The 12,291-nt window shown below is 30.3% G+C and overlaps 1 protein-coding gene across 1 annotated transcript; it reads right to left on the reverse strand.

The window, feature by feature from the left end:
- Positions 1–599: 599 nt before the first annotated feature.
- LOC132941790 (helicase ARIP4) lies at positions 600–12,096 on the reverse strand. The gene is made up of 13 exons (XM_061009962.1): positions 11,262–12,096; positions 11,022–11,200; positions 10,226–10,954; positions 9,734–10,118; positions 9,149–9,657; positions 8,853–9,080; positions 4,416–6,971; positions 4,124–4,340; positions 3,433–3,908; positions 3,007–3,167; positions 2,779–2,939; positions 2,394–2,666; positions 600–2,318 (listed from the first exon to the last, which is right to left on the reverse strand). Exons 1-13 carry the CDS (start codon positions 11,653–11,655, stop codon positions 1,894–1,896), a joined length of 6,693 nt encoding a protein of 2,230 aa, XP_060865945.1. The 5' UTR covers positions 11,656–12,096; the 3' UTR covers positions 600–1,893.
- Between the last annotated feature and the right edge of the window lie 195 nt (positions 12,097–12,291).

A 12,291-nucleotide genomic window follows, 5' to 3' on the forward strand; every position in this document is an offset into this window, starting at 1 on the left:
GCGACTTAATAATTCTATATTTCAATAATTATACTCGTGCTGAATTTTGTATTCTTAAACCATTCACAACCCAAAAGTGGTGAGCCCAATCTTCAGTGCTATGCTATCATATTTTAAACTTATCCGGAAAAAACCATAATTAATTTATAGTATAATAAGTGTTCTATTCTAAGATAACGCCATAGTGGAGAATTAGACAGGAATATTAATATATTTGGGAAGCCTATTCAAAGCGCCATCAGTTTTTGAATATTTCAATTTTCTAACAGATATTTTTATTGAACATTTTAAGTGTACTTCAATATCAACTATATTAAATTGTCTTCTGAATTTCCTTTTGCTTAATCATTTAGTTATTAAAAATATTAGTATCTTTTTGAATTTTGTACTTACTCCCTCCCCTTCAATTTGTATTAAAGAAAAACTGATCAACTATCAAAATGTTGTTTTATAGTCTATATATGTATATATAAAAATGAATGTTTGCCTGTCTGTGTGTCCTTTTTGCATTCCTTAACAGCTGAATTGATTTTGATGAAATTTGGTAGAGATAGATTAGACCTCTGGGCAAAAGATATGCTAATTTAGAAATGGAGGATCTTAGACAGGGATTTTAAGATTACTGACGGAGATTTTTGTTTATGAGTGGTCGCTATGGGTTTGGAAGCTATTATGATAATAATTATAGGTTGCCGGGCAACAAAGTGCACGGGATTAGGTAATAGTTTATAAATATGAATAATTCAATTTTTCAATTGAATCAGATTATTGTTGACTATTGGTAAATGTTTTAGCGTTAAAACACAAAAATTCACAAAATTCTGAAATAACATCCTTGCATAATATATTTGTATAATAGTGTTCAATATACATTAATGGGGTCTACAAACATTTTTTTTTTTTTTACATTAATTACTTTCTAAATATTTATAATATTGACACAATAACTGTTTTGATAATTATTTAATATTTTTTTATTTAAATAAAATATGCATAGGTAACAGAATTTCAATAAATATATATTATATAGAACCACAGAAAATAATATTCAACAGGTTCGATCGCCTTGCTTCCACATAAACAATTTATTATGTGGATATTACTAGGAAAATAATTTGTAGTCTCAAACTTCAATGAACTGATGTTATAACATTATAAATTAATCAGAATCAAATTTTTTTTATTTTTTTTTACTAAATAAGCAATTTAAATTAAATAAGTTTAATTTTGGAACCTATTTTAATTTAGATAAGAGTATACTTAAAGGATCAAAATAACAATTAGCATTATAAACTGTATTAATTTAAGTTTTATCTATTTTTTTTTAAACACACTTACATTTTACCTAAATATCTAAAGTTTATAATTACTTATATACTCGTTTAAAGTAGTATAATTTTGACATAAAAAACATAATAAATATATTTTTTAAATAACTTAGATCGATCATTAAAAAAAAAATTATGTATAACAATGTCAACAAACATGAATTAAACAATAATATAAACATATTTAAAATATTAATAAGTCTATCATCAATTATTATTCCGCTACTCACACTGATTAATAACCAAATTAATTTATTGTTTTAAACATAGATTATGATTATTATAATATAATTTTGAAGAAACAGGAACATGCAAGAAAAAAATGCTTGATAGTATTAAATATCCAAAGTATAAATTTTAAATAGTTTAGGAAAATACTGACAAGTTATTTTTGCTCGAGTTTTAAACGTTTTTTTCTCTTTTTTTTTTATATAAAATGTTTGTACAAAATAACATATTTCGTTTAGGATTAAAATGTCTAATCATATACATAAAAAAAAATTTACATTGTTGTATGTACACATAAAACTTAGTCTTATAATAAAAACAACAAATTTTTATTGTATTATTGCGAAGAAGAGGGACGGTGATATTGCGGTGGATAATTATTATTATAAGATTGAGGCAACCTTGGGGGGTATTCATTTCTAACAGGATACTTATCAAATGATCTTGGATATTCTGGTGGATACCTAGGTCCATAACATGAACTGGCAGCGGAATCAGCCTGTATACCTATTTCAGATGATTTATGAGGTCGGTCAAATTTTGTTAATGTTATTGAAGAAGGTAATTTGGGAGGGTATGTAGAAGACGATGGTATAGCAGGTGATGCTGGTTGTGAAACAGCAGCAGACGAATGAGTTGGTGGCATATATGAGGGAGATTGAACAGATCTTGACGGCGGCGGTATATGTTTAGGCGTTATTGAAATGCTAGGATTATTTCTTAATAAATTTGAACGGTTTCGTAATTGTTGCATAGAAGCATCTGAAAAATGAATACATTCATTTTATAAAATAAAAAAGATAATATTGTACATTAGGAACTATATTAATTACAAACCGCTTTTAGGTCCTGGATTAAAACTACTTTCTAATGGCTGAGGCCTATTATAAGTCATTGTAGAAGGATGAGTAGATTGTTGTTGAGGGATGAATGGTTGGCTAGGTACTGTTGGATTAATAGGTTTATTATTTGCTGATGTACGGATGGCAATTATTTTTCCGCTTTCCAGCTGCATATAAATTCCTTTAGGACTTTTCAGTACCATTACTTTTTGACCAGCTTTCAATACAATTGAACCACGATCACCAGCATTTGTTGGGATTACAACATCTTTAGAAATATTAATATATAAGTATTAAATTCACTGTTTTTAGAAACGTGAAACACACAGTTGGTGTGTTTGAAGTTAAATAATTTAAGTTCAATAGTAGTTATTAATTACCAAGTGGTAAAGTCATTTCTTGAGCACTCATTCCCTGTTTTTGCCAGACTTCAGCTGGTATCCATCTACGGTTTAGGGCATTTCTGCTAGCAATTACTGCTGATGTATTAGACATTGATTGCATTGGACGTACACTAGCCATTGGTTTACCCATTTGATTTCTATATAAAATAATTGTATTGAATAAGGGGTTACAAAAAATATATATTTTAATATTTTTCTTCTGACCTATACAATGAAGATGTAGTATTTTGACCATAATATGAATACATGGGTCTGGTGTTTGCCTTTTTCTCCATTTCATAACTCCTTTTGGCTAACCTTTTTTCCGCCTGTGATAATTTTTTGTCTTTACGGTCCACAAACAATGATTCGTGTTGAAATGGTTCCTAAACATTATTAAGCAAAATAATATTATAAACTACAATGAATGATATAATTGAATTTCAAGAAGACTTCATTCTTAAGTTTGTTATCTTTGTCTTTTGCATGAATAATGTACAACTAAAACATGTTGACATAAATGGTTATTAACTCATGAATAATTGAATAGTGGTTTTTAACAATTGTTGGCTATGTTACATAAGTGACGACAAAGATAATAATCTTAAGAGTGGTGTATTCTCTTCCAATGTTTAATTTATAAAAATTTACCTTGGTTAGCACAGAACTGAGATTCTCAACAATATATTTTACAACTACATCGCTATAACTATCTTTGAGTGACGAAAAATCTTTGATTGGTGTAGACTCTCCATCATCCCAACATAAATTAGTTACTTCTTTGATAGACAAATGGGCATCTGGATTGCATTCATCAACAACACGATCTGCCATTACCTGTTTGTTAATCTGTCTATCGTAGATTTTTTTTTCTAAACAATTATCTGTTACTAATCTGTATACAAAACATGGTTTTTGCTGGCCATATCGGTAAACCCTGCATACAGCTTGAGTATCATGACAAGGATTCCATGATGCATCAAACACAATTACTCTATTTGCTCCAACAAGATTAATGCCCAACGATCCGGCACGTGTTGATACCAAAAACAAATGGACTGTATTACAGATATTGAAATCGTTGATTAACTTTTCACGTTCAGATGCAGAGGTACTGCCATCAAGACCTAATAATGATGAATTATTTGTATGATAATAATTAATAAACATTAATAGATATGAATTATTTTATTATTATAAACGTAATATACTTTTTGGTCTAAATTAAAATCTGCATCTAAAATATACCTATAAAATATTTCGTAATAGTTGAGTTGTAATTTTTTATTTACACTAAAACTAATAAAATATAAAATAAAAGTATGAGCAATGTTCTACTTACGATAATAATCACAATTTCGACACCAATGTTCATCTTTTCCAGGTATTTTATTTCGTTGCAAAAATTCTTCAATCAAGTCTAATGTGAATAATGATTGGCTAAATAATAAAACACGATCACCAATTCTAACAGATTCTTCAACAATCGCAAATAACAATGACATCTTTGCTGAAGCTTCAATCATACCAGGTACATAATCATTAAATAATTCAACTGCCTGAAACCCATTTCATTATAATGCAATAATGTATACGATTGATGATTGAAAATGATGTAATAAGTAATAACTTACCCAATCATATGGTATTCCTGGTTCTTCCTTCCCACTTTTAATTAAAAGTGAGGGATTTTTTATTTCACCTTCCTCTAATGTTGTTATTTTTGGATCCATGGTATCTTCTATAGATCTTGATTCTTTGTTTATAGAAAACGAAGTACTTTTTTCATCATGAGATTGTTCAATGTCTGTATTATTGCCACTTCCACCATATTCATATTTAGTTTTATTGTCTAACGAACGAAATGGTGGTAATGGATTTACATTTTGGCTGGTCATAGTGCAAGGGGCTGGATTCTTACGTTCAGGTGGTTGATATATACGTTCAGGTCCAGGAATATTATCTAGTATATCAGATATACTTCCCAATGGAGTACTAGTACTTGGAGTGTATGGAGGGTACATAGATGAATAATTTGAATATCTTGAATAAGATTCATTAGAATTTGAAACATTGAAACGATTAGAGTCTGAATACATTTTCACTTCATTTTGATTATGAGCTCCAGACATTAAACCAACCCCTCTTCCAGTAATTTGTTGTATATTTGTTGCTCTTGGATATTGACTAGATTCAGGATCTGTTTTAGCTCCTCCGGGTAACCCAGGTTTGACGTTAGATGGCAATGGCCCATAGACTGGTTGATATTCATTAATTTGATTGTTCAACATGCTTGGCGGCTCTAAAAGACCAAGCAAACTCTGTCCATCAGGCTGGCCAACCATAGCGTTATACAATAGTGCCTGTTCATTGGCGTCAGTTGTAGAGTTAAGGACACTTAACATAGCCTGATCATTAGCTAACAACATTTCTTGGTCATGTAACATCTGATCGGTCAAAATATTTGGATTTTGAAACGAGGAGTCAGGTAAAATAGTTCCATAATTATGATTTTGATTAGTTATATGCTGATTGGGTTCTAACATATAATTGTTATAGTTATTACTTGAATTATCAGGGTTCATGAATGGTTCCCTAATCGGAATCTGGCCACGATTAGCCATTACATTATCTGAATTTTGATACTGCTGTTGTTCTTGATTATGTTGATGTTGGTGCTGCTGCTGCTGCTGTTGTTGTTGTTGTTGTTGTTGTTGTTGATGGTGTTGTAGCTGTTGTTGCTGCTGATTGACAAATGTTTGATTGATTTCTTGATGTTCATGTGATATAGTCATTGAATGAGTATGTTGAGCCCCTTGATTACTTGTTAATTGTCCCTGGTTATTAGTATCACACAACAACATTCCTTGGCCTCTAATCCCTTGATTAACAGGATTATTATTCATTAACCTTGGGTTATCAATTATTTGATGATTTGTTATTCGATTTTGAATAGCAGATTGATTGCTCAACGTACCCTGATTACTCAAACTATTATTAATATTCTGTGAATTGATATTGGTCGGAATAGAATTTTGCACACGCTGATGATTCAAGTTGGTTTTCTGATGATTTGTCATAATTTGATTGCTGTCAAATATACCCTCGAAACTAACAGCCATACCAGTACTACTGTCATTTCCCTGCTTTATTATGCCACTCCCATAAATGCCTTTATTACTTTCAGTTAAAGATGTATGACTATTATTAAATTGAATATCTTCATTAGTTCTTGAAGAGCTTCCAAATATTCCTTTATTAGTACTTGTTAAAACATCTTGATTGTTTGCAAACAATCCTTGGTTGCTATTAGAAAGAACTTCTTGACTATTTCCTTGGTTAAATGCTTGCCTAAATGATATTTCTTTAGAATTAGATATAACTTGTTGATTTTTTAAGTTGCCATCATTATCGTTCCAATTATTATCAACATGTATTCCTGAATTAGCTACAATCATAGATTGATTTTTTTGGATCTGTTTATTATTTACAGTAGGTTTTCGATTTCGAACATTTTTTGGTTTATGTTTTGATATTGCCATTTGATCAATATTATCTGCTTGCAATCCTGGAATGTTGGAAATACTTTGACAAGGTATAATCTCTTGACTTATTCCCAGAGTTGGAAAATGACCTTGATTCACTTTTTGAATATCTGGAGAAAAACCTTGGTTCCCTTTTTGGACATCTGGAGAAAAACCTTGGTTGGGTAATGGTTGTTCGGATTCCTGTGTTCCTTGTGTAGTATCTTGATTAAATCCACGATTTTGATCATTTGAACCACTGAAACTGGTTTCTTCATAGTTTTGATAACTTGGCTCACTTTTTACCATTCTAATTTCCCCAACTTCTAGTCTAGGATCTTGAGGATATGGATATTGACTTTTTGTTTCTGAACCTTGATTAGATTGATAATATTCTGAATTACCTCGGTAAAAATTTCCTCCTTCTTTCCAATAAGAAGAATCATAATTTTGATTATAACTGTTCACTTGTTGATTTGTGTAATTTCCCTGACCTCCATATTGTTGTGGTTGTGAGGAATAATCATCATATTGATTAGATTGAATAGATTGAGTAACAGTTGAGGTATTGTGATTATGAGTAGTGGGAGTAATAAGTTGATTATTACTCGTATTTGGCATAACTGTTGCTACAGCCGGTGTTTTCATTTGATCTTTTTTTATGTTCTGAAATTAATTTAAATAAAAAATTTTGATTTTTAATCAAGTAAATATGGTAATTGAATTGAAAAGTCTGAATATTGAAAACTTCAAGAATTTGTGTTAAATAGAAAAATAATAAAATGTAACCCAGTAATGATGAGTAGGTGGGTAATTTAGCTAGCTTTAATATAAAATATTAATGAGAGATTTGATATCACACCCAAGCGGTATAACCACTTGAATTCATAAAAACGTCGGCGTTAACAGCCCCAAAATTTCTATTTTATCACTTTTTTCCTAAACTATGATAGATAGAAAGTTGGTTGATAACTCATTAAAAAGGGATACTATATCAAGTAGATACTAAATGTGGAACTACAATCTTTTAAAAAAAAATTTTTTACAGATAAAAAAAAAGAATTATTTTTCGCTAGATTTTTATTTAGGAATGTAGATTTCCGAAACTGGAGAACTGGTTTTTGTAGTTTGGGGTCTTGGCTAGAAGAAGTGCAGTGAAGATTTTCAGAACTTAATCTTTAATTGTTAATTCATTACAAAGCTGTAAAGCTAAAAACATCAAAAAACACCCAATAAAATTTGTTTTAATGTTCTGTAGTGAATAACTATTAAAGATAAAATTCTGAAAATCTTCACTGCACTTCTCCTAACCAATGTGAATCTAACAAGACCCCAAACAACGAAATCTGCTCTCTGGTTTCAGAGATCTTTCTCACTAAATGAAAATGAAAATGATTTTTTGTAGGGCTGTTCCACACAGACATTTTTCTGGATTCAAATTGTTATACATTGGCTTGGGTGTGATATCAGTTAATAAATTTCTAAACAATTAAAAATCAAGAAAGTTTACATGCCGATCCCTGACTTGGCAAGCGTTTTAAATTATTATTCAGTTAGAAATTTATAAAATTTTTCATTTCATAGCTAACATAGACATTTTATTAGAAGGTCCCCAAAAAGTTTTTCTGCATCTATCAAAAAGAATAAGTTCAATGGAAAGTTACACTATTTATAGCCATTAGATATTTTCGATTTTTATTTTTTTATTTTAACTATTAAATTTAATTATTTATACAAGTATGAAAGGTGAACACAACATCTCCACTCAGAATCATTTTTGGTATACAATGATTTATAGTTGAATTAAAATGTAACACATCCATAACAACATGCTCGATAACTACTGTACAGCAGAGTGGATCCAATTGTCAACCTTTTTTTATATTTATTGTTAGAACATAAAATGTAGCAAGGGGGAACTAACGGGGTTGTGTTCCTCCCAACAATTTTAGGAAAATATTAAAATGCTTCCAGTGTTTTATAAACATATTATAATTATAATTTGTATGAAAAGAAGATTTCTGAAAAAGTCTAAAACTGTATACACACACATCATCAAAATATGAAACTTATGAGTTTTGAGGGGTCTTAGTTAACAAGCCCCCCTATATAACAAATTATAAGCCACCAGAAATCAAAATTTTGGTTATACCTACAACAACTATGTCAAATATAAAATAAACATTTTAAGAAAAATTATTTCAAAGTTGATGTAATACTCTTCACTTTGTAAACATTACAAATCGGTATTAAACATATTTTATTTACAATTTTAATAGTTAAAAATATTTATATTATTTTAATTTTTGAATGACTAGATAATTTTTTTTGGTGGTCGTGTGGGGAGATATGATTGAGATTAACTCTATTCCATGCTTTTCTTGATAATAATTAAATAATAATTGTCCATTAATAATTTTTATACTTAAATTTAACTAATTATGAAATATTTTTTTTAAGTAATGAAAATAATTTTATTGATTTTCTCTTTAAAAATTTTACAAAAGATAACTGATATTACTTATGTAATAAATGTATATTCATTACCTTGCGATTTTGATTGTTTTTTAATTCTTTAGAATTAGGATTTATTCCTCCTCCTTTTGGCCATCGACTTCTAGATCGTTTGGATGCTGCAGATGGAGAAGTTGCTGGGGTAGGTCCTAAAGGTGTACCCAAAGGTGTACTAGCTTCTTCTAGATCTAAATCAATTTCAGCTTCATCCAATGAGCGTTTTTTCAAAAAATAGTATAGAATGTCAGGATGGTTCCAGATCTAAACATGTAAAATAAATATAAAAAATTTAATATTTAAATTACATATTATTGTTTTAAATAACATACTTTACAACAAACTGCAAATGCTTTTAACGGATTAGGTACAGCTTTTTTCCGTACAACTTCATTCATGAATCGATCATACAGCAATCGTTGTAATGGAGTCATACGAACAAGTAAAACAAATTCTTCTTTTTGTGGTAATGTTTTTTCTAATACAGAATGACTTCTTCGTTGAACAAACCCTTCTAAAAGAGAATGTAAAACATGTGCTCTATGTCTCATCAACCTAATATCTTGAGGTGTACTGTCAATACATTGACCATTTTGAATAGGTCTTTCAAACATGTTACTGAATTCAGTTTTTGTTCCCAAGTAATTTGGACGGACAAAATCTACCATACACCAATATTCTAATAAGTTATTTTGTAATGGATATCCAGTTAACACTACACGTCGACGACTTTCAATCTCCTTAAGAGATTGTGAAGTTGAAGCATGGCTATTTTTAATCCTATGCCCTTCATCACAAATCACTAAATCTGGTCCAGGTTTTACTAATGCATCTCTCATTTCTAAAAAAAATTTAATATTAAATTATTAGAATATTTTCTTCAAAATTATTTAACCATATGCAAATTAAATGTTTACCATCGAGCAATGGTTTATTTTTTTCATCATAAAAGTCGTCATCAATTTGTTTTTTATTTCTTTTTTTTCTTGGTTTCCTAGAAGTTAATTGCCGGTAAAGCTCATAGCCCATAAGCAAAACACCACCTTCAACCCGCCAGCTTTCTATGACTTTGCCTCTTGCTGATATAGTCTTATGAAAGTCATTAAGAACAAATAGAGGAAACTGTCTATGAATAATATCACCACTATTAGTTGTATTTTCTGAAGAATTTTTAGGATCATCAGGTAATGGAAGCCACATATTAAATTCGGCCATCCAATTTTGTAAAGTATTTATAGGCATAATACACAACACATGTTTTGCAGGCGTATGTCTTAAAAAAACATCACAAAATGAAACAACCTATAAGAATAACATTTAAATGATTTAAAATAATCATACTTTGAAAACAATACTTTTAGAACTTAGTAAGTATAGAAAAAGCAAGTTTAATAGTACTAATGAATTACCTGAAGTGTTTTACCTAACCCCATAGAATGGGCAAGTATGCACCCAAATCCTTTAGAAGATTTAAACCTTTCAAGAGATTCAACCACATTATCAAACAAAAATCTTACACCTCCAATTTGGTGAGGTTTGATAATACGTGCAATTTGAGGAGCTAAGAAAACATCTGGCTCATTATCTGGATGGCCAACGTTTATAAGAACTCGTCCAGACTCATCTGGTAGATTATAAGCATCGTTTGTGTGCATACCACTATTGTGTGCATCATCATCTGCTATATCTTCTTCTTCTTCGTCACCGGATATTAATATACAATCATCATCTGAGCTTTGAGGTTTTTGCGTAGAGCCTTCTTCTTCACTTTCACTACTTATAGTTACAACCTCGGCTATTTTTGCTGGTTTTATTGGAGCAATTGAAACAGAGGACGTTACCATATGTGGTTCACTAACATCTCCAAGTTTTGAAGCAATAGATGATAATTTATCAATTTCATTACATTCTTTTAAAGTGTCTGGTTGATTTTTTAATATTTCTAACATTTTTTTATTAAATATCTGTGGTGATCCAGAATCAGTGGATATCACAATTGTATTAGGTTTAGGTTGGACTTGTGGTTCAGTAGGTGCAGAACTTTTTTTAATTAATGATGTAGTTCCTCCTTGAAGCAAAGACATAACACGATCCTGAGCTTTAGAATTTTGTCTATTGATCGCAATTTGTTTTTGGACCTAATGTTTTAAAAATAATTAATTAACCAAACAGTTTTGTTAAAAATAAACTATTTATTATACATACGTCTCTAATAATACGTTGTTGCTCTTGAACCCGCCTTAATCTTTCCATTTCTTGTCTTTGTGCAGCCAAGGTCGATTCATCTAATTTTGTTTCATCCATTACCTCACGAATATTTCGTCTCAAATTGGTTGGTCGTTTTTCGGATGTAGATTGATTATCTGGATCTTCGTCACTGGTTTCTAAGTAAAAATATAAATTAATTAAAAATATTTATAACCAAAATAAAATATAGGTACATACTATCATCATTCATTTTGGCTTTTTTCGGGGTTTGATCATCTTCTTCCTCGCCAGATTTCCGTTTAGAGTTGGCTTCAATTTCTTCATCAGTTTGTTCTTTGTTATTGCTCTCATTTTCTGATTCATTTTCGATGTGTTCCGATCCTAATTTGACTTCAACGTTTTCATCAATTGTTGTAGGAATATCAGATACTTCGGAATTATCTGAATTTTTTGAAATTTCCGGTGTCTTGTTTGTATCTTCTTCGCTACCACTAAAATCATCTTCTTCATCGCTACAGTCATCTTCTTCTTCCTCTTCATTTTCTATAGCCTTAGGCAATGGCTTTTCTTCAGGTGGTTGAACCCTTTGAACAGTTAAATTCAAGTATCGTGATAAATTAAATGGATCCATTAGAAAATCACTGTACTTAAGCCAATTCCATGATAATTTATTCTAAAACTGTTCTTTCACGTCAAACAATACCACTAGCAATAAACATTAATATTTAATAGTCGAATACGAATACCTATTAGATAGATAGATAATAATAAAATAATAATATTATCAAAACAACAAGACGTTTTCTTCACGGGTTCCTATCATAAACTCGACCAGAATACACGGCATTCGAGATTAAAACGTAAGTACCGTAAACCGTCGAAATATCGTCGACCGTTTGAAAATGTCTCTTGAAATCGATATGGCGGTATGGATACGAAAATCACGACGGTCTTCAAAAATGTTAACTAACATCAACAATATTATTATTATTACGTCCGTCCATTTTCTTCTGGTACTTCTACAATCTACATTCAATACATTTTTTGGAAAACATTAATCTCCGGGCAACTACAGTGTGGGTGAACAGGTATTATTCCCGCCCCTAATTGTTTTCTTTATGATTACATACTATCTATCGCACGACGCGGCTCACTGCGGCTGTCGGAATTCAAGAACTTATGGGCTAATAATAATAATGCTAATGTCTTCTAACGAAAATTAATTCCAAAAAAATGCTGTAAGCCAATTTTCGATATCATAATATTA

This window comes from Metopolophium dirhodum, chromosome 3 (genome assembly GCF_019925205.1).
Source record: "Metopolophium dirhodum isolate CAU chromosome 3, ASM1992520v1, whole genome shotgun sequence".
NCBI lineage: Eukaryota > Metazoa > Arthropoda > Insecta > Hemiptera > Aphididae > Metopolophium > Metopolophium dirhodum.